This window comes from Hippoglossus stenolepis, chromosome 11 (assembly GCF_022539355.2).
Source record: "Hippoglossus stenolepis isolate QCI-W04-F060 chromosome 11, HSTE1.2, whole genome shotgun sequence".
In the NCBI taxonomy this organism is placed as follows: Eukaryota; Metazoa; Chordata; class Actinopteri; order Pleuronectiformes; family Pleuronectidae; genus Hippoglossus; species Hippoglossus stenolepis.
In genome coordinates, this window is record NC_061493.1 from 25,046,671 (window position 1) to 25,068,978 (window position 22,308).

The following is a 22,308-nucleotide window of genomic DNA, read 5'->3' on the forward strand; positions in this document are numbered from 1 at the left end:
CAAAGTCGGGGGTGCTGAGGTTCCCCCAACCTTTCATGTCGAAACTCCGAATTGAGGCGATGTTCCCATTGCAGCCGGTAACTCCGAGCTCCGAGGTTTAATGGAGAGCAGCATGAATTTACAATTCAAGTACTTTAGCTTTGGCTTCACTCTGGAGTCTACATTTAATAACGAGTCTATGATTAAACTCCACTTATATTTTTTACTGAACATTTCATTTAATTCAGGTGTGTTCATAATATTTAATAATTTATTTTTAACTTCCCGGGATGTGAACAAGGTGCAAACTAGATGTGAACCAGTTGTGAACCAGATGTGAACATAAATCTGATAAACAAACTGGATTCGGATTCGGTCTATGGTCGATCCCCTCCTGCTAGCCGCTAACAGCCGCTAACAGCCGCTAACAGCCGCTAACAGCCGCTAACAGCCGCTAACAGCCGCTAACAGCCGCTAACAGCCGCTAACAGCCGCTAACAGCCGCTAACAGCCGCTAACAGCCGCTAACAGCCGCTAACAGCCGCTAACAGCCGCTAACAGCCGCTAACAGCCGCTAACAGCCGCTAACAGCCGCTAACAGCCGCTAACAGCCGCTAACAGCCGCTAACAGCCGCTAACAGCCGCTAACAGGCTAACAGCCGCTAACAGCCGCTAACAGCCGCTAACAGCCGCTAACAGCCGCTAACAGCCGCTAACAGCCGCTAACAGCCGCTAACAGCCGCTAACAGCCGCTAACAGCCGCTAACAGCCGCTAACAGCCGCTAACAGCCGCTACTCTTCCCGGGGGAAGGAGGACAGGTTAGTCTGCTGTAACTGAGTAACTAAGTACATCTACTCAATTTCTTTTATTCACTTTAATGACCTGTTGAAAACCCACAGTGAGCTTATTATTACATTATTTTGATTGTTGATCTTGATAAATGTATTTATGTTGTATTAATATTTGGTGAACTTCATCTTTAGGTCCTGTGTATTAACGGTTTGCTACTGACGTCATCAGGTCCGGGTTTTAACTAGGTATAAATAGATGAAAATATTTCTCTACAGAATATCACTAATTACTTTTAATGTGATCATATCCCACAGGGACGTCTCCATGGCAACGAGCGGTCCTCACACAGTGTAGTTTTGTGTATGAAGTGTGTGTGTGTCCTGCAGTGTGTTAGTGTTGGTATGATGAGCAACAGCAGGTCCTGGTGAGAAACACAAACACACACACACCTGTCCATCACTGTTCCATATGATGTTTATCCTGGATATTATTCAACTGTGTGTGTGTGTGTGTGTGTCTCAGTTCAAAGAGTAACTCCTGTACAACACGTAAAGGACGATTCTGCAGAGTCAAACTACAGAAGTGGACAAAAGATGAGGTAACAATGGTGATGATGATAATGATGATGTGATAATGATGAGGTTGATGATGATGAAGATGATTGTGGTGATGGTGGAGATGATGATATGATGGTGATAATGATGATAAAGATGATGATATTGATGAAGATGATGGTGATAATGATGATGATATTGATGAAGATGATGATAATGATTAGGGTGATGGTGATGAAGATGAAGATGAAGATGATGATATTGATAAAGATGATGATATTGATGAAGATGATGATAATGATGAGGGTGATGGTGATGATGATGGTGATTGTATTGATGATGATATGATGGTGATGATGATGATCTTCCTCTTCAGGATAAGAAGCTTCAGACTCTGGTGAAGGAGTTTGGATCAAAAAGCTGGTCTTTAGTTTCTCTTCATTTCAAGGTGGAACACTCTCTCTCACACGTACACACACACACACACACACACACACACACACACACGATCAACGCGATAACATGAGTCTGATCAGACATGTGAGGACGTCCGCACTGTGTGTGTCTCAGGGTCAGAGGTCAGATGTGGACTGTCAGCAGAGGTGGAAGCAGATAAAGAATCCAGAGATGGTTAAAGGTCCCTGGACTCAGGAGGAGGACGACAAGGTAACGGCCTGCACATAGTTTCCCAGAATAATGATTGACAACTCCTTTATGTGATGTCACTTCCTGTGCAGGTGATCAAGCTGGTTCATAAGTACGGCGTGAAGCACTGGTCGCTCATCGCCAAACACATGTGCAGCCGTAACGGGAAGCAGTGCCGCGAGCGCTGGCACAACCACCTGAGCCCAATAGTTAAGAAGAGCCGCTGGACGGTACAAGAGGACCTCATCATCTGTCAGGCCCACGAACTACTGGGAAACCGCTGGGCCAACATCTCAAAACTGCTGCCTGGCAGGTACGTTGACCACCTGCAGGCATTTGCTGATACAAAGATCACTTGAAGGGCGCCAGGTAGAAGATCTGATCCTGACTAGATGTCTGTGGACAGACAGACCCTGTCTCTAGGTGTGGGAGGAGACGTCTATGTGTGGGAGGAGACAAACAAATGTAGGCGGAGATATCCAGGTGTGGGAGGCAACATCCAGGTATGGGAGGAGACATCCCAGTGTCGGAGGAGACGTCCAGGTATGGGAGGAGACGTCCAGGTATGGGAGGAGACATCCAGGTATGGGAGGAGACGTCCAGGTATGGGAGGAGACGTCCAGGTATGGGAGGAGACGTCCCAGTGTCGGAGGAAACGTCCAGGTATGGGAGGAGACATCCAGGTATGGGAGGAGACGTCCCAGTGTCGGAGGAGATGCCAGGTGTGGGAGGAGACATCCAGGTATGGGAGGAGACATCCAGGTATGGGAGGAGAGTCCATGTGTCGGAGGAGACGTCTATGTGTGGGAGGAGACTAACAAATGTAGGCGGAGATGTCCAGGTGTGGGAGGCGACATCCAGGTATTGGAGGAGACGTCCAGGTGTGGGAGGAGACAAACAAATGTGGGTGGAGACAGTTGGGAGGAGACGTCCTGGTGTGCCGTCAGGTTGGACATTCTGACGTTGTTTCTCGTTCTCAGGACAGATAACTCCATCAAGAACCACTGGAACTCTACCCTGAAGAGGAAGGTGGAGAAACAGCAACACATGCAGGTCCTACACCTCCACAGCTCCTCCTCTTCCACACCTGCCCTCTCAAGCTCCGCCATCATCCCCACCAAGGTCAGCGAACACCCTCCACCCCCAACACCCGCCCATGACAGATGTGTTGTAATACTGATGTTTGTCCTGCAGGCGGACAGTGTGTCCACAATGACGGTGGACTCCAGCTGCACCTTCAGTAAACAGAGCTCTTGCAGCTGCTACGTCCACCTGTGCCACGCCTGTGCCCCTCCCTCTTCAGGCTACGACTCTCTGAGCCTGTACGAGCTGACGACGCCTGCGGAGCTGATAGAGGCGGTAAAACTGTTCTTCTCTTTTGTTGGGGCTTTTATTTTGGAAGGGATTTTTCTGTCACCTGTGTGACTTGTCTGAACCCTCATCTCTCAGGCTGTCATCTGATGATCGATCGTGTTTCATTTCTCTGCAGTTTTTCAACTCAGCGGGGTTCAATCAGTGTTTTCATTTCATAAATGATTTAGTTTAACATTTATTTCATGCAGCAGCCTTGTCACTGTTGTTCCATACCGATTTTCTTCCTAAATCAACAGAATCTTATTTTCTAATAGAACATGGAGACCTGGAGCCACAGCCCAAAGGATGTTACATCATCAGTCCACCTCCACCTGCACAGAGAGGATGCCGACCCGTCTATCATCAATCTGAGCTATGTAAGACGGAACCCGGTTTAACCTGAGTTAAAGGAACATTTCCAACAATCTGTGACCTTTGACCATGGGACATGTGCAATGACAGTTTGTTTGTTTGCAGGAGGCAGGTTTTAGGGAGCAGCTGATGAACAGTGAGGACGCAGCCTCCTCCTGCAGCCTGGTGGGGGCGCTGAACTTCTCACCCTCTGAGGTAAAGACCTCACATTTCTCTGACGTTTCTCTGACGTTTCTCTGACGTTTCTCTGACGTTTCTCTGACGTTTCTCTGATGTTTCAGTTCCTCGGTTTTTTAACTGTTGAGGATCTGAAGTTGCAATGTCCAGCTTTCACCTCCACCCCCATCTGTTCCCTCAAACACTCAACCAGCACTTACTACGACAACTCTTGTCTCCATGGCAACACAGTGTACGTGTGTTACTGTTCTAACAATAACAAATAGTCATGTGAAGACTAATGGATCAACTCAGCAGATCAATTCAAGATAAATTAAAGACATTTGTTGTTGGTTCAGGACACCGTCAGACATCACAGAGACAATCAGAGATCTGTGGACGTCAGCTCCTCAAACACCGACACCCCTGAAGATCAGCAACAGTCAGGACGAGGTGAGTCAGCTGATCTTCATGTGATCGTCAGCTTTATACAATTAACAGATTTAAAAGAGTGTAGTCAGCTGTCAGCCAGCAGCTCGGAGGTCTCACACACACACACACACACACACACACACACACACACACATCCCACACACGCATACACACACACACATACACACACACGCATACACACACACACATACACACACGCATACACACACACACACACACACACACACACACACATACGCATACACACACACACATACATACATTGGACATCACAACATGAGGACAGACGCCCCCTGGTGACATGTTGGACTTCACCACGGGCGTCTGTCCTCCAGGTTCGGGGGGAGAGTCTGCTGAGCTCCATCCAGCCGTTCCAGGTCCAATCCGGGCCACAGGGGCAGGGACAGTCCGGGTCAGTGACATTTGACAGACAGTTGGAAGTGTTGTGGTGCGAGCAGCCTGTTGATGAGCTGAAGTCTCCAGGGGGGCCCACCCCCACGCTGACTCCCCTCCAGGTAAAAATCAATCATCAACACGTTGCTCCATTTTCTCATCAGTGGTCAGTCATCCTTTCTCTGTGTCGTCTCTGTATCATCTGTGTATCATCTCTGTGTCGTCTCTGTGTCGTCTCTGTGTCGTCTCCGTGTCGTCTTGTATCATCTCCGTGTCGTCTCCGTGTCGTCTTGTGTCGTCTCCGTGTCGTCTTGTGTCGTCTCCGTGTCGTCTCCGTGTCGTCTTGTGTCGTCTCCGTGTCGTCTTGTGTCGTCTCCGTGTCGTCTCCGTGTCGTCTCCGTGTCGTCTTGTGTCGTCTCCGTGTCGTCTCCGTGTCGCCTTGTGTCGTCTCCGTGTCGTCTCGTGTTGTCTTGTGTCGTCTCCGTGTCGTCTCCGTGTCGTCTCCGTGTCGTCTTGTGTCGTCTTGTCGTCTCCGTGTCGTCTCCGTGTCGTCTCCGTGTCGTCTTGTGTCGTCTCCGTGTCGTCTTGTGTCGTCTCCGTGTCGTCTCCGTGTCGTCTTGTGTCGTCTCCGTGTCGTCTCCGTGTCGTCTTGTGTCGTCTTGTGTCGTCTTGTGTCGTCTCCGTGTCGTCTTGTGTCGTCTCCGTGTCGTCTTGTGTCGTCTCCGTGTCGTCTTGTGTCGTCTCCGTGTCGTCTTGTGTCGTCTCTTGCCTTCGTCTTGTGTCGTCTTGTGTCGTCTCCGTGTCGTCTTGTGTCGTCTCCGTGTCGTCTCCGTGTCGTCTTGTGTCGTCTCCGTGTCGTCTCCGTGTCGTCTCCGTGTCGTCTTGTGTCGTCTTGTGTCGTCTCCGTGTCGTCTTGTGTCGTCTCCGTGTCGTCTCCGTGTCGTCTTGTGTCGTCTCCGTGTCGCCTTGTGTCGCCTTGTGTCGTCTCCGTCGCCTTGTGTCGCCTTGTGTCGTCTCCGTGTCGCCTTGTGTCGCCTTGCAGCTGCCTGTCGCCTCCGTGTCGCCTGCGTCGCCTCCGTGTCGCCTTGTGTCGCCTCCGTGTCGCCTCCGCGTGTCGCCTCCGCATCGCCTGCGTGTCGCCTCCGTGTCGCCTTGTGTCGCCCGCGTCGCCTCCGTGTCGCCTCGTGTCGTCTCGTGTCGCCTCCGTGTCGCCTCCGTGTCGCCTTGTGTCGCCTCCGTGTCGCCTCCGCGTCGCCTCTCGTGTCGCCTTGTGTCGCTCGCAGTCGCCTCCGTGTCGCCTCCGTGTCGCTCTTGTGTCGCCTTGTGTCGCCTTGTGTCGTCTCCGTGTCGTCTCCGTGTCGTCTCCGTGTCGTCTTGTGTCGTCTCCGTGTCGTCTCCGTGTCGTCTTGTTTCTCGTTGCGTCTTCAGCTCAGTGACCTTCAGGTGGTGATCTTTGGGAGAACAGAAGATCAGGTGCGTCTGACGGAGCAGGCCCGACTCTATGTGGAGCCTTGATCTTCATCGTTGTACTTCATCACCGAGTGTGAGAGGATGACATCATCGCTCAGGTCTTCATCGTCATCATCCTCACTGCTGAGTCATCCTGTGAATCGTGACTCAGCATTTTAATCCCTCACTGCATCGTCTCTGTCAGTTTGATAAACTGATCTTTTATTGATTGATTGACTAAGCATTGACTTTCATTTAGAACATTTTTAACATTTTAGTGACATTGATAAAAAATTTTGTTGACTCAAAATCTAATATTTATATTTTGGCTCAAAGAAACTATATTTCAGACTTTATTTTATTCAAACTTTATTTACATTTAAACTTTCAAACTTTCTTTCTATTCATGTTTATTGATTGAGATCGTGAAATAACATATGAATTCATTGATTTATTTCTTTGTTGTTTTTCCCATGAAACGTGTGAATCTGAAGAAAAACTATATTAAAGCATCAGAGGAGACGTGATGAAGCTTCATGTTGTTATTGGATTTATTATTTCATATTTCAGTGGTCTCCGGCGTCATCCGGCAGGAAGGCCGTGTTGACGGAGCCGGGGTCTGCAGCGGGGTGGGGGAGGTGGGGGAGGTGGGGGCAGCTCTTTCTCCTGGACTTGGCCAGGACCCGGTGGAGGAGGCCGGGGGAGCTGTGACCTGACCCCCCCTCGAGTCCCAGAAGGATGCTTTTTTTTCTGAGCAGCTTCGGAGTACTGCGACCGCTGGGGGGGGGTTAACATCAAGAGTCAGATCAATAAAATATTTCAACAATTTATGCAAGAAGGGTGGGGGGGGCCTTCTGTAGTTACCTGGTGCAACCACAGGGGGCGCCTGCAGGTGTCACAGCGACCGGCACTGACCCCCTCCTGACCAACAGGGGCGTGGCTCTGGGTGAATCGCTGCCCTGTCACATAAAGATGACATCATCATTTTGTTTAAGGTGTTTCGACCTCTAACCAGGTGAGTGGTGTTACCTGCAGCGGCTCCACACACGACACAGGGAAATAACCTTCATGTTCATTTGACAGGCGTCCAAACCACCAGTCCTCATCCTCCTTAAACAGAACCTGGATCCGGTCTCCGGGGTTCAGGTCCAGTTCCTTAGGCCATCGGGAGCGGTACTGAGTCCCCGCCACCACCACCTGCCAATCCCAGCCAAGGAACGCTCAGAACCACACCCCAAACTGATGTCATTCAACTACTGCTCTTCTGGGCTTAACTTTGAAAAACCTAAGCCTTTAATTTGAAAAGGCATAAATGTTTATAACCCAAGAACTAATCAATGAATGAATTGACTGTTTTAAGGGGTTTTAACTTGTTCTCTGTAGAGTTGAAGGGACTTTGGTGACATCAAAGCTGCTGCTGATTGGTTAATGTGTGAGTGTCAACATTAATCTGCTTTAAATAGCTGCTCCTCAGCTCATCGGGCTGTAAATACTCGGAGGTCAGAGATTACGCTGATGTAAGACTGATTAACAAACATGTTATCACAGGATGTTCACCACTGGGTCCCCTCTGGACTGCTCTGTAGTCTGTATCACACACACCCTGTCCACAGAGGGGTCAGAGGTCAGAGGGGTCAGAGGTCAGAGGTCCCGTCAAGGTTCTTCCCCCTTTAATTCAATGAAAGTTGAATTAACGTCTTTACCTGCTCGGCCTCCACGTGTCTGCTCCTCGTCCTCGACCTGCAGACTGACACAACAAACACGTCTGTTACTGCCTGTTAACATTCCACTCCTTCACCCGGAAAGGATGCTGCAGTTACACAATCTTAAACAGATTTTAATACATTAAGTTACTTGATTCTCTGTATTTTTACTTAAAAGACTTTGCTTATCTCAGTCCACCCTAAACACGCTCTGATTGGATGAAGCCTGCCCAGCTGTGCCTCATCAGTAACTAGTGCCAAACTAAACTACACTGCTCAGTAAAGTGAGGGAACCTTAATGTTCACAGTATAAAGTTCAGAGGCCTGAGGGCCGACGTCCTCTAGTGGGACCTGAGCTCACAGCTCCATTCACCAGAGAACACCAGGACCAGCAGGTCCACCACTGGAGCCTCGTTCTCCTCACAGAGGAGATCAGGTGTGAACGAGTCTGGAGACGTCGTGGTGAACGTGAAGCTGCTGTAACATCATCTATGACCAGCTTGCTGGATCAGTGAAGGTCTGAGGAGGACGATCCTGGGAGGGTCAACAGACCTTCATGTCCCAGCCAAAGGTTCCCTGACTGCTGTTAGGTACCAGGATGAAATCCTCAGAGCGACTGTCAGACGCTGGTGCAGGGGCCCCCGGGTTCCTCCTGGTGGAGGGGACCCAGGGTTCCTCCTGGTGCAGAGGACCCTGGGTTCCTCCTGGTGGACCCCGGGTTCCTCCTGGTGCAGAGGACCCCGGGTTCCTCCTGGTGCAGAGGACCCCGGGTTCCTCCTGGTGCAGAGGACCCTGGGTTCCTCCTTGTTTTGTCAATAGTAACTCAGTAACTAGTAACTAAGTCTTCATATAATGACGATCAGTGACCTATATACATATAAAACACTGTCTAGTTAATTTACATGAAAAAGTCATTTTATTTTATCTACTTGTTACAGGTCGACAGACAACATGTAATGTGTGTGTGTGTCTGTGTGTGTGTTGACTCACCTTGTGGGGAAAACACAGTTGTATAAATTTCTAACTGATCATCAGTGTGTCTGTAGATCTGCTGCATGTTGCTCTGCACTCCCTCACTCACTCACTCACTCCCTCACTCACTCACTCACTCCCTCACTCCCTCACTCTGAGTTTAAATACCTGCCGTCACTAATCCCACTGAATGTGTGTCTCTGCAACACACACACACACACACACACACACACAGAGATCAGGTGTATCAGATCACAAACTATAAATAAAGATGGACAACATGACCCATCCTAAAACATACTGATCACCCCCTGGTGGCCGGCTGCATTATAGGTCATAAACCTCCTCCATGTTAGTAGATGGGACATGGACCAAACCAGTGCTTCATTTGTAAATAAGGTGCCGGAGGGAGGGGTGACGAGACGAGCACAGTTACCGGAACATGTCCGCAACACGGTGCTGAAAACAACATGTACCCACGTGCCCACTCACTTATCTACCTTACTAACCTCTATTTAGAATCATTTGCATGATATAGCAACAATTATTTCTTCCTTTTTATAGGGTTATATATATATATACTCATAATAAATAAGCTGTTCAAACTATCTCATGAAGTTGTATGCTTCCACTAGGAAACACTATCAGGACACACTCTGTAAACTTCCACTGCTATGCAGATGACACCCAGTTATACGTATCAATAAAACCAGAACAGTGTCATCAATTAACTGAAGTTCATGTCTCAAGGACATAAAAACCTTCTCTTATTAAACTCAGATAAAACAGAGGTTCTGATACTTGGCCCTAAACACCTCAGAGACACATTATCTAATGATGAAGCTGTGCTAGAGGACATTGCCCTTATCTTTGATCCTGATTTGTCCTTTGATTCTCATTTAAAACACATTTCTAGGACCGCCTTCTTCCACTTACGTAACATCTCAAACATCATGTCTCAAAAAGATGCAGAAGAACGAGTCCAGGCCTTTGTTCCATCCAGACGTGATTATTGTAATTCCTTATTCTCAGGCTCCAGCAGGAAGTCGTTAAAGACTCTGCAGTTTGTCCTAAATGCTGCAGCACGTGTCCTGAAGAGAACCAGGACCAGAGACCACATGTCTCCTGTGTTAGCTTCACTACACTGGCTTCCTGTTCCTTTTAGAATTTAAAGCCCTCCTCCTCACCTACATTAATAATATGGCAGCATCGAACCTTAAAGAGCTCATTGTACCTTATCACCACTAGAGCCCTGAGCTCCCAGAATTCAGGCTGTCGTCCCTAAAGTCTCTAAAGCAGAGGAGGAGCCAGAGCTTCAGCATCAAGCTCCTCTCCTGTGGAATCATCTCAGCTTCAGTTGTGGAGGCAGACTCCCTCTGTACGTTGAAGATTCAAACCTTCCTTTAGGATAAAGTGATAGTTCGAGCTGGTCCAGGTTTGTCTTAGATCTTAGTTCTGCTGCTGAAGGTCTAGAATGTCGGGGTCACGTGACACATGGAGCTTCTCTTTCCTCTTCTCCCTCTTTATCACATTAATGTCTCATCAACATGTTACTGACGTGACTTCTTCACCAGAGTCCTGCTGCTCCATCACTTGTGGATCCAGGATCAAAGCTGCAGCCACATCGTGGATCCTGATGTGGATCACAGACTGTGATCATGGACCATGGATCATGGTGGTGGATCATGATCTATGGTCCATGATCACAACCAGACTTCTTGATACACAACATGTCTCCTCACATCTTCTACCATCACTGAGAGGAAGTCCTCAGTTCCTCTGCTCCTTCATCTCCATCACACATTCTGTAGAAACACTTTAAACATGAAGTTACAAACTGGTTCTTCTCATGTAGTGAATCCTGTTGTTGTGTTGATGTGTTCAGTTCCATCAGCATCTGTTGGACTTGTGTCCTGGGAGAGGATCCTCACATGGGACTGAGCTTTATTCACTGATCACTAAGTTTCTGTTTGACTCTAGTTGAGTTAAGAACAGAGGAAGTTGATCCTTGTTAACATCTATGAGACAAACTGGGAATATGAGAATATACAAATAAAATGTGACTGATGATTGATCTGGTTTATAGGGTTAGGTCACATCCTGTCACAACGCACCCACCTAACCTCACCGTGGAGACGTGAGTCGGACATGTTGAATGTCCGTCCCTATAACGATAGAAACATTGACACTAACGTGTGAAAACAGTTTTTTTATTTGGTTCAGACGTGGTCACATGTGTTCAGGTCAAAGGAGAGTGAGCAGGAAGACAAACTGCTACATCTAGTGGCTGTTAGAGGAACTGCAGCTCAACACAGCTCTCTCTCTCTGTCTCTGTCTCTCTCTCTGTCTCTCTGTCTCTCTCTCTGTCTCTCTGTCTCTCTCTCTGTCTCTGTCTCTCTCTCTCTCTCTGTCTCTCTCTCTGTCTCTGTCTCTCTCTGTCTCTGTCTCTCTCTCTGTCTCTCTGTCTCTCTCTCTCTCGTTTGGTCCCCACAAGGCCAGTAGACTCAGTAGAGCTTCATGGAGGCTTCGAACAGCTCGGCCAGGTCGTCCTCGCTGTGACTCCTGGGAGACAGTTTGGTCACTCGCTCCTGAAAAATGTAAATATTAAAACTAATAAAACTTCTCTTTAAAGCACTTGAATGAATTACCTGAAAGTGTGGGACTGAGGGGATCTGTGACGCACTCTGACCACTAGATGTCTCTACATCCAACTCACTGTCATTATCTCTGAAAACACCTGAATCATTACTGTTTTTATTCCAATGTGAATAAAAGAGATTCACTTTAAACTTTATTATTATTATCGTTATTAATGGATGGGGTGTTGAGAAGTTTGTGATGATTCGAGTCAGAGTCACACCTGAGGGATTGTTCCTTTCACCAGAGCTGGGATGTCATCGTTACTGTATCCGACAGCAGCAAGTCCGTCCTCCACCTGCAGCTCAAACAGGAACTGACGCAGCGTGTCGGACAGAACAGCACCCGCATCGTCCCGCTTCACCTGCCGGATATCTGCACCTGAACACAACACAGTGTGTTACTGCACCTGAACACAACACAGTGTGTTACCACTGAACACACCACAGTGTGTTACTGCACCTGAACACAACACAGTCTGTTACTGCACCTGAACACAACACAGTGTGTTACTGCACCTGAACACAACACAGTGTGTTACTGCACCTGAACACAACACACAGTGTGTTACTGCACCTGAACACAACACAGTGTGTTACTGCACCTGAACACAACACAGTGTGTTACTGCACCTGAACACAACACAGTGTGTTACTGCACCTGAACACAACACACAGTCTGTTACTGCACCTGAACACAACACACAGTGTGTTACTGCACCTGAACACAACACAGTGTGTTACTGCACCTGAACACAACACAGTCTGTTACTGCACCTGAACACAAACACAGTCTGTTACTGCACCTGAACACAACACACAGTCTGTTACTGCACCTGAACACAACACAGTTGCATGACCAACACAGCCCTGAACAACAGTGTCCTACACTGTGTTACTGCACTGAACACAACACAGTCTGTTGCGACACACATCTCTGTTACTGCACCTGAACACAACACAGTCTGTTACTGCACCTGAACACAACACAGTCTGTTACTGCACCTGAACACAACACACAGTCTGTTACTGCACCTGAACACAACACACAGTCTGTTACTGCACCTGAACACAACAACAGTGTGTTACTGCACCTGAACACAACACACAGTCTGTTACTGCACCTGAACACAAACACAGTCTGTTACTGCACCTGAACACAACACAGTCTGTTACTGCACCTGAACACAACACAGTCTGTTACTGCACCTGAACACAACACACAGTCTGTTACTGCACCTGAACACAACACAGTGTGTTACTGCACCTGAACACAACACAGTCTGTTACTGCACCTGAACACAACACAGTGTGTTACTGCACCTGAACACAACACACAGTCTGTTACTGCACCTGAACACAACACAGTCTGTTACTGCACCTGAACACAACACAGTGTGTTACTGCACCTGACACAACACAGTGTGTTACTGCCTACAACAGTCTGTTACTGCACGAACACACAAGTGTTGCACCTGAACACAACACAGTCTGTTACTGCACCTGAACACAACACACAGTCTGTTACTGCACCTGAACACAACACAGTGTGTTACTGCACCTGAACACAACACAGTCTGTTACTGCACCTGAACACAACACACAGTCTGTTACTGCACCTGAACACAACACAGTGTGTTACTGCACCTGAACACAACACAGTGTGTTACTGCACCTGAACACAACACAGTGTGTTACTGCACCTGAACACAACACAGTCTGTTACTGCACCTGAACACAACACAGTGTGTTACTGCACCTGAACACAACACAGTGTGTTACTGCACCTGAACACAACACAGTCTGTTACTGCACCTGAACACAACACAGTGTGTTACTGCACCTGAACACAACACAGTCTGTTACTGCACCTGAACACAACACACAGTCTGTTACTGCACCTGAACACAACACAGTCTGTTACTGCACCTGAACACAACACAGTGTGTTACTGCACCTGAACACAACACACAGTCTGTTACTGCACCTGAACACAACACAGTCTGTTACTGCACCTGAACACAACACAGTCTGTTACTGCACCTGAACACAAGTCTGTTACTGCACCTGAACACAACACACAGTCTGTTACTGCACCTGAACACAACAGTGTGTTACTGCACCTGAACACAACACACAGTCTGTTACTGCACTGAACACAACACAGTCTGTTACTGCACCTGAACACAACACAGTGTGTTACTGCACCTGAACACAACACAGTCTGTTACTGCACCTGAACACAACACACAGTCTGTTACTGCACCTGAACACAACACACAGTCTGTTACTGCACCTGAACACAACACAGTCTGTTACTGCACCTGAACACAACACAGTCTGTTACTGCACCTGAACACAACACAGTGTGTTACTGCACCTGAACACAACACAGTCTGTTACTGCACCTGAACACAACACAGTGTGTTCTGCACCTGAACACAACACAGTCTGTTACTGCACCTGAACACAACACAGTCTGTTACTGCACCTGAACACAACACACAGTCTGTTACTGCACCTGAACACAACACAGTCTGTTACTGCACCTGAACACAACAGTGTGTTACTGCACCTGAACACAACTGTGTGTTACTGCACCTGAACACAACACAGTCTGTTACTGCACCTGAACACAACACAGTCTGTTACTGCACCTGAACACAACACATGAACAAACACAGTTGTTACTGAACACAACACAGTCTGTTACTGCACCTGAACACAACACAGTGTGTTACTGCACCTGAACACAACACAGTCTGTTACTGCACCTGAACACAACACAGTCTGTTACTGCACCTGAACACAACACAGTGTGTTACTGCACCTGAACACAACAGTCTGTTACTGCACGAACACAACACAGTGTGTACTGCACCTGAACACAACACAGTGTGTTACTGCACCTGAACACAACACAGTCTGTTACTGCACCTGAACACAACACACAGTCTGTTACTGCACCTGAACACAACACAGTCTGTTACTGCACCTGAACACAACACAGTCTGTTACTGCACCTGAACACAACACAGTCTGTTACTGCACCTGAACACAACACAGTGTGTTACTGCACCTGAACACAACACAGTCTGTTACTGCACCTGAACACAACACAGTCTGTTACTGCACCTGAACACAACACAGTCTGTTACTGCACCTGAACACAACACAGTGTGTTACTGCACCTGAACAAATGTTCAACACTAACACACACACATACATATTGATGACAAACTGTGACTAAACAACAGAAGAAACACTTTGAAAGTGCAGAATAATAATAACGGTACCAATCTGTTCTGGATGTTTCTTCTGCTCAGATTTTTATTATTCAACAGTTTGATCCCCGGCTCTGCTGTCAGTCAAACTGTCCCTGTCTGTGATTGGTCATATGCATTTGTTTGTTTTTGTTGTTATGTTGTGTTGTTTTGGTCGTATCTGATGGCGGGTGAACAGGTGAAGTGGTGAACAGGTACCGAGGATCTCTGCAGCCTCCAGGTGGCGCTCTGGACACATTGGGGCCGTGAAGTTGAAGACGGCCGGAGACGTGAGAACGACAGAGAGACCGTGAGGCTGAGGAGACACACACACGCATACACAACAATAATTAATAATAGTAATCAATATTTTCTTTAACATGACAGTTACTTCCTCAATGAGAATTTCTGATGCTCCCCACCTCAGCTTCAGGTGACCAATCAAAGAGAAGCATTGAGGAAACATTAGCAGAAGCAGCCAATCATGAGATTCAGTCAGTCTCAGCTCTGCACCAACATTAGCGGGTAACAGACCAATTACAATGCTAACGTTAGCTTGTTGACCAGCTTCTTGTGCTAATGCAAAGTCTCCCTCTGTGATTGGCTGCTCAGGTCTTTGATGTATGAAACTGTCTTTTGTGTCCAATGTGTTCATGAAAACGTTCAGAAGCATCAACATGTTTAAAATGTATTTCATATATTCATCATTTAATAGTGTTCATGCAGATGTGTTGTCTTCTCATCACTCACCACCAGGGGGTGCTCCACACTGTAACCCTTTGCTGAGTGAGTCTTTACATTACCAGCGATCGGATACGACATACCGTGACTGAAACACACAAAACATTTTATACGTATACTTTTATCATATTTTCATAAAAACGTCTTCATTTCGACAGTTTCATGAAAATGAAAAAATAGATAAAATACATTATTAACAGGAAAATAAAATAATAACCAGAAGAAAAGTTTCATATTTGACTTTAGATTGTCGTCTGAAGAGTTTCAGGTGATTAGGTCACTGTCAATCACCAGAGGTCTGAATCCTTTCTATACAAATGCTGTTTAATCAAATCAAATCAACTTTATTGTCCCGTAGGGAAATTTGTCTCGGGCCAAAGTGCTACAGCAGCTGCAGAACGGTACATACTACAACAACAACAACAACAACAACAACAACAACCAGTACACAAAGACATATCACGCAAGACCCAGAATAATAATGCAGAATAAAAGTGAATTGAATATTGCACTTGCCCTAAAACACTTAAAATGATAAAATACTAAAAGGATATAGCCAGATGAGAAACAGAAACTGTAATTAAAAGTTAAAAACCAATGTGTGAGAGTTATTAGATGCATGACTCCTTGTTGAGTAGAATGATGGACGTCGGTTTGAACGCCAGCTTGAGGCGGCTGGTTTTACACTTTAAGGCTCTGTAACGTCTGCCTGATGGTAACAGGTCGAATTCGGGGAACAGAATGTGTGACGGTTCATTAAGGATCCTGTGAGCAACCACAGAACCTTCGTAGATAGTCTAAAGGGAAGGATCCTTCTTCAAGCCCATCACCTTCATAGCTGTTTTTACTATGCTCTCAATTTTGGACCTATGCTGGACTGTGAGCGTGCCGAACCAAGCTGCCTTTCCATATCCAATTATGCTTTCAAGCACACAGAATATGGACAAGACGTCTTGTCTACGTAGGAAGTCCAGCTTTTGAGCTAGCACACAGCAAGTCTACAGATTACAGTCCAGCTGTATGCCCACATATTTAAAAGTGCTCACCTGCTCAATAACTTTGTCACTGATTATCACTGGGTGATATCATTTTTTATTTATTATTATAATTGTTAGCGTCTGTCAGTAGTTTACTGCTCCTCTCTGTGTCTCCATCATTCATCAGTGGACCATCTCCTCCAGCTTCATACATTCAGCAATGTGTCATCGTCCTTATCTTAAAAGCCTTTTTCCCTCAGGTTCTGGATCTGGTTCATAGTAATCAACAGCTTAAAGTGAGGAATTGACAAACGATGATCACGATAAGCAGTTTCCACTGTTTATATATTTCATATAATAACTGATTTTATCTGGTCACGATGAAACTGAGTCTTAAATTCATTGATTATGATATTTATATTTTCAAGTTTCAGATTAAAAAGAAGAAACAAAGGTTAAAATAAACAAATCACATCCACTTCAATGTTCAGTGACATTAAATCTTTGTTCCTCACCACAGATGAACTCCAGCGTTTCCGAAGCCGATTCCAGCGAACACACTGGCCAGGTGCATGCTGGACCGAGCCTCCATGTCCTCAGGGTCCCGCACCGCTCTGCAATCAATCAATCAATCAATCAATCAATCAATCAGATATTCTGTTAATAAGAATCCTGTTCATGAGTCACAAGATCTCGATTCAATTCAGTTCAATTCTCGTGTTGTGTAGCAGCTGAAATGCGTGCACACAAAATGTGGGACTATTTTGTTTGTGTAGAAGTATGTGTCACAAACTCTGGAGCAAATCAAACAAACACAAAGTAAAGTTGTAAAGTGAGTGCGGTGGGGGGACAGAATATTCTGGCACGGAAGCCAACCGGTGCTTCGGCCCACATCACTTGACAGGGTCCCAGAGGAAAACCCTTATTCACACCTTGTGTTGCCATTGTTCTGAACCAGATTAAACCGGGATCATGTTCTCTCTCATCTGCGCTTCACTGTCTGTGTGTGGGCGGGGCCTGTGTGTAAGCTCCGCCTCACCCCCAGACACACAGGAGAGTCACGATGCTGTCACTCACGGAAAAAGGCATTTATAAAAGAACGATACCGCCATTTTATAAATCGATATGGGATTATTCTATGAAGGTTGTTTTGAATCGGAGAATGGATTTTTTAAACGCAGCCCTCAAAAAGAATAAAATCAAGAGAAAGACAAATGTGGTTTCTGTTCAGATCTTCAGCAGCGTTCCTCAGGGAATCGGATCCTCTGTGGTTCAACTCACCGCTTCATGTATTTGGCGACCACGTTGAGGGCGTGGCGGGACCAGACGTCACTGATTGGGTTGCTGCCTTGGTAGGCGGGCCGGTTGATGGGGTTGGGAGGGCAGGGGCTCCTCTGGTGGTAGGGGAGGGCAGTGTACGACTCCAGAGCGTGACTACAGAAAACAACATGTTTACATGTGTCATCTACAGTCATAAAACATGCAAAGAAAAATAATATAACACATGATGAAAATCTCTTTAGAATGGGGAACGTGTTGTGGGTAAGAAAGACTTAACTCAGAGTTATTTGGACACTATTCACACGTGCAGTGTTGTGGAACATATTTATTAAGTGTTATGAAGCAACAATGACTATTCTTGTGGTATTACCACCTTATAAGGCCCATACTGAGCAAAGCATATTGAGATTGTAATTCATGTACAACAACTTCCTTACTTAGGATCAATGAGCAGTAATTCAGAGGTTATTGAGGGAAAACTGTTAGTTAATGGCCTAGTAGCAGAATAAGGCATTAAAAAGTGCTTTATAATGACTAATAAAGAGCCAAAGTGCCGCTAATAAGCAACTAGTTAATGGTTAACATGTGTCCCCAAATATAAAGAGTTACCTAAAAAAGTACATTCATTAAAATTTGAACTGAAATAACATTAACAATCTGAATTCTAAAAATAAGGAAATAAAAAGGTTAAGGTTAAGGTTACCATGGCACCCACAGAGGCTAAAGCTGATAGGACAGCTGGCTGAGGTTAAGGGCGGAGTCAGGACACAGTGACAATGATTGACAGCAGTTTCATTTAGATTTTCAAATACAAAATTTTATGAAATGATTAATTTAAATAAAAAAATATTAAAAACTAATTATAATAAAATACCTAAACATGAAGTTAAAATTAGCAAAATAAGATGGTGTGTGAAAAAGTAGAAAACAACAAAGTTTTGAAAAAGCTGAGAGACTTTGTGCAGTGCTTTGATCTGAGATATTTATCTTATAGATAATCTATCTACCTCATTAATAATGCAAACGTGAAAGTGGAATGTTAATTGAATGAAAGTTGTCATATGAAGCTTACTTCCTGTTACCATTAGGTGGCGCTATGACCCTGAGGTGAGTCGTTAAACTTAGCTTTTTCCTGTTAATAAAGTTTTTTTGTAGTTTGACTCTTGTTGAGGGTTAAGAACAGAGGATGTTGCTCCGTGTTAACATCTATGAGACAAACTGTGACTGGTGCATGTGAGACAATACAAATACAATTTGATTTGATTTAAAAATACAACAATTTAGGGGGCGCTGCCACGCCCATTTCAAATTCCTCCAGGATACTTACATTTTTACCACTTTTTAATTTTCTATGAAGTTTAATGAGTTTATAATATTATAATAATAATGAGAATAATAAGAATCGTGCTCGGGTCCTAACAACGACGGTAAAGAACACAGAAGGATTGTGAGTGTGGAACATTGTGATAATTCAGTGACCTCTGACCTTTGTGTCTCATAAAAACAAAAGAACGTTAACACTCGAGTGTGGGTGAAAGAACCTCTGTGATAAAAACAGTCAGAGGTCACGGCTGCAGGTTTCCGTCAAATCAAACATCAAAGACACGTGATCGGAAGAATCTGACACGTATGTAATTTATACTTTATACAAATGAAATATTACCTTAGATGATGATAGATGTTGGACACACAGACAGATGTTGGACAGATGTTGGACACACAGACAGATGTTGGACAGATGTTGGACACACAGACAGATGTTGGACAAACTGACCAGAGGACGTCGAAGCCGCTGTTGGCGGCGACTCGTTGGGGCATGCTCAGCGTGTGCATCGGGTCCACGATCCCCAGCGTGGGTCTGATAGCTCTGCTGGCGATACCTGAACACAGACAGCCAATCACAGCTCAGATAGACACTGTGATGTCATCATGACCTGGTTCCTGATTCGCTCGTTGGTTCAATAATTCTATTCACTTCACATTAAAATTACTTTCATTAACGACAAAGTGAAAACATCAAAGTTTTCATATATAAAAGTGTGATTCAGATGATTTATTGATCTCGTACCAGTTTTTGCTTTCAGGGGTTCGTAGTCAAAGATGGCGACTCCGGTCGTCTCACTGCCGGTGCCCGCGGTCGTAGGAACTGAGCAAAATAACAGAGTTGAAGATTTTTTTTAAATATAAAATTATGATAGAAATGAGTAACATCCTGTTTTTCTTTTTACACGTCCTTTAAACTCAAAAGCTGCCGAGTCATAGTAAGTGTTTTTAAGACGTGGCGAACTTTGAACTCTGAAATATTTCCTGATAAGAAACGTTGTGAAAGGTTTTTACTGACGATCAGCTGAACAGGTGAAGGTCGACAGATTAACCATCCTATCACCTCAAGCCTCTGTGGTCGCCACGGTAATTCACATGGTTCTTGTTACCTGCGATGAGCGGCTTCAGAGCTCCGGTGATCGGCTTCCCTTTACCAATCGGAGCATTGACGAAGTCCAGGAAGTCGGCGTCGGGGTGACTGGAGTACAGGTTGGCTGCTTTACAGGTGTCAATCACAGAGCCCCCGCCCACTGCCACAAACACGTCGAACGAGTCGTTTTTTGCAAACGAGATGGCGTCTTTAAAACTGAAACAGAGAAATTAAAACTCCAACTTCTCATTGGTTCATCACTGACAATACAAATTATAAAACATGGCACATGCACCAATAACAAAAAAACACAGATGTGTCCTGATGATGTCAGAGACTTTTATCGTCTCTATGGAGACACCAGTCTGTGTTGGTCTGCACCAGCCAATCAGAGAGCAGGCAGCATGTGTACCTGGTGTCGGTCGGCTCCACACGCACGTTGTCGTACACTTTGTATTTGATTCCATTCTCCATCAGCGACTCCAGGACGACCTTCACCGGAGGGAGGCGGGACAAGTTCTTGTCCGTCATCAGACAGACGTTCCGGGCTCCAAGGTTCTGCAGGTCCTGCAGGAGAACGGGAGACAGAACATTAACGTTCACATGCGCCCCTTACAGGTCATTGATTAGCATATTAGCTCATAGCTCAAATTGCTGAGAAACATCAGCAATGTTGTTTATGTTTGGATTAAACATAAAGTTTGATGAACATCAGCTAAATGTCTAAATCTATCTGAAAAAAAAAAACTCAACCAATCAATGGTCACGGGAAAAAGAAAATCTGTCGGAGCGGATTTTATCATTGTAGAAATGTTTTGTTTTTGTTTCAGTTTGAACCAATGAGACGACGTCTCTGAGTTGATGTGACGATGTTGGTTACCATGCCGATCTCCCGACTGACTCCTTCTCCGTATCGGATGTTGGAACTCGCCATCTGACGGAAAAACAAACATTAAATCTCAAGATCATCAGATCCATGTACGGAAGCAAAAAATAAATACATACATTAAAAAATACAAGAATATATATACAAATATAAAATAAATCTGATATATAAAGTCAAAGCAGAATTTAGTGCAGATAACTGTGATTCAAAGTTTTCTAGAATATAATAAATGGAAATGTTTGTAGCAAAACGTTTAAATAAACGAGGTTGGCGACATTTTGTTTCTCTGATAAACAGTTTTTACCTCGAAGGCGTAGTCCGTTTTGCGGACGGTGCACGACGCAGCTCCGCCACCTGGTGGAGAAACATACTTACTTCAATATACATGTGATGTGTTTGATCACTGATTGATTTCACAGCAGCCATTTTGATCACATTCATTCACGTCATGTGATCAGTAACACACCTGTGATTTAAAAATGGCTGCCGTGAAAAATGTGTATTAATAATATTGATCAGGTTGATTTCTGATGCGAAGATAAGACTCCGCCCACAGCGTGTGTGTGTGTGTGTGTGTGTGTGTGTGTGTACCTTGATGGAAGGTGTTGGAGTGAGCAGGACATCTGCAACTGTTCACACAAAATACACGTTTATTATATAGACATATATTATATAAATGCATATTTTATAGTTGTATATTATATACACGTATATTATCATCATCGTCAAAAAGACAAAAACATATTTTCAATAAAAGAAAACGTAAATAAAGTTGTTGCTATTCAGAACCAGCTTTTATTTTGATGTTCAGCAGCAGGAAGAACAAGACGTCCAGAACCTGGACTCAGGTGGACCTGGTCTCAAGGTGACCTGGACCTGAGGTGGACTCAGGTGTTTTCCTCCTGGTGTTCATCTGGACCAGATCAGGAGGTTCAGATCCAGATCCAGTTTAAACTGGATCCAGGTCCACATGAGTCCAGGTCTCACGTGCTCCACATGTTGAATAAATGAAACTGGATCTTGTTGCTATAGAAACATTAAAGTTGAAAGTCACGTGCTGCAGTTTCCCTGAAAAACAAACCGTCAGTGACGTCACAGCCTTAACTTTAGTAAACGGGAATCAAACTTACGCTGCGCGCTCGAGCTGCTGCAGAAGGTGAACCACGCGCTGTCTCCCCGCCATGACGAGGACTCACGATCCGTAACTGACCGAGACTCACGGGAGCTGACCGAGACTCACGGGAACTGACCGAGACTCACCGACATCAAGTCAGCAGCACACACACGCT

General features: G+C 45.4%; 3 protein-coding genes across 5 annotated transcripts; 1 reads left to right on the plus strand and 2 right to left on the minus strand.

Annotated features, from left to right (window-relative positions):
- Positions 1 to 658: 658 nt before the first annotated feature.
- Positions 659 to 6,674, plus strand: LOC118117454 (transcriptional activator Myb). 3 transcript variants are annotated; one of them, XM_035169680.2, is made up of 14 exons: positions 659 to 798; positions 1,087 to 1,196; positions 1,295 to 1,370; positions 1,703 to 1,774; positions 1,897 to 1,992; positions 2,064 to 2,284; positions 2,952 to 3,093; positions 3,166 to 3,330; positions 3,600 to 3,701; positions 3,802 to 3,891; positions 3,978 to 4,105; positions 4,212 to 4,305; positions 4,641 to 4,820; positions 6,127 to 6,674. In XM_035169680.2, the coding sequence occupies exons 2-14, from the start codon at positions 1,135 to 1,137 to the stop codon at positions 6,211 to 6,213; spliced, it is 1,515 nt and encodes a 504-aa protein (XP_035025571.1). In that variant the 5' UTR covers positions 659 to 798; positions 1,087 to 1,134; the 3' UTR covers positions 6,214 to 6,674. The 3 variants fall into 3 exon arrangements, with proteins under 3 accessions (XP_035025571.1, XP_047197874.1, XP_047197875.1); XM_047341918.1 differs by lacking the exons at positions 659 to 798; positions 1,087 to 1,196; positions 1,295 to 1,370; positions 1,703 to 1,774; positions 1,897 to 1,992 and adding an exon at positions 2,378 to 2,874 and having other exon boundaries at positions 2,143 to 2,284; XM_047341919.1 differs by lacking the exons at positions 659 to 798; positions 1,087 to 1,196; positions 1,295 to 1,370; positions 1,703 to 1,774; positions 1,897 to 1,992 and adding an exon at positions 2,382 to 2,874 and having other exon boundaries at positions 2,195 to 2,284.
- An 11-nt stretch (positions 6,675 to 6,685) lies between these two features.
- si:dkey-97a13.12 lies at positions 6,686 to 9,802 on the minus strand. The gene is made up of 5 exons (XM_035169736.2): positions 8,841 to 9,802; positions 7,851 to 7,894; positions 7,177 to 7,344; positions 7,012 to 7,106; positions 6,686 to 6,924 (listed from the first exon to the last, which is right to left on the minus strand). Exons 1-5 carry the CDS (start codon positions 8,905 to 8,907, stop codon positions 6,714 to 6,716), a joined length of 585 nt encoding a protein of 194 aa, XP_035025627.1. The 5' UTR covers positions 8,908 to 9,802; the 3' UTR covers positions 6,686 to 6,713.
- A 1,214-nt stretch (positions 9,803 to 11,016) lies between these two features.
- adhfe1 (alcohol dehydrogenase iron containing 1) lies at positions 11,017 to 22,308 on the minus strand. Its single transcript, XM_047341920.1, has 14 exons — positions 22,150 to 22,308; positions 21,611 to 21,648; positions 21,324 to 21,373; positions 21,014 to 21,067; positions 20,546 to 20,700; positions 20,153 to 20,349; positions 19,789 to 19,866; positions 19,495 to 19,600; positions 17,721 to 17,873; positions 16,955 to 17,053; positions 15,472 to 15,550; positions 14,941 to 15,037; positions 11,683 to 11,840; positions 11,017 to 11,410 (listed from the first exon to the last, which is right to left on the minus strand). Exons 1-14 carry the CDS (start codon positions 22,200 to 22,202, stop codon positions 11,327 to 11,329), a joined length of 1,401 nt encoding a protein of 466 aa, XP_047197876.1. The 5' UTR covers positions 22,203 to 22,308; the 3' UTR covers positions 11,017 to 11,326.

Coding starts and splice junctions, on each gene's coding strand:
- LOC118117454 (XM_035169680.2), top strand. CDS start 1,135: ATGAAGTGTGTGTGTGTCCTGCAGTGTGTTAGTGTTGGTATGATGAGC. Junction 3,892..3,977: donor TGAACTTCTCACCCTCTGAG/GTAAAGACCTCA, acceptor CTGATGTTTCAG/TTCCTCGGTTTTTTAACTGT. Junction 4,106..4,211: donor TGTCTCCATGGCAACACAGT/GTACGTGTGTTA, acceptor TTGTTGGTTCAG/GACACCGTCAGACATCACAG.
- si:dkey-97a13.12 (XM_035169736.2), bottom strand. CDS start 8,907: ATGCAGCAGATCTACAGACACACTGATGATCAGTTAGAAATTTATACA. Junction 7,345..7,850: donor GACACGTGGAGGCCGAGCAG/GTAAAGACGTTA, acceptor TGGGATTGGCAG/GTGGTGGTGGCGGGGACTCA. Junction 6,925..7,011: donor GCCCCCTGTGGTTGCACCAG/GTAACTACAGAA, acceptor ACCCCCCCCCAG/CGGTCGCAGTACTCCGAAGC.
- adhfe1 (XM_047341920.1), bottom strand. CDS start 22,202: ATGGCGGGGAGACAGCGCGTGGTTCACCTTCTGCAGCAGCTCGAGCGC. Junction 21,068..21,323: donor AAACGGACTACGCCTTCGAG/GTAAAAACTGTT, acceptor TTTTTCCGTCAG/ATGGCGAGTTCCAACATCCG. Junction 11,841..14,940: donor GGAGGCTGCAGAGATCCTCG/GTACCTGTTCAC, acceptor TGTTGTGTTCAG/GTGCAGATATCCGGCAGGTG.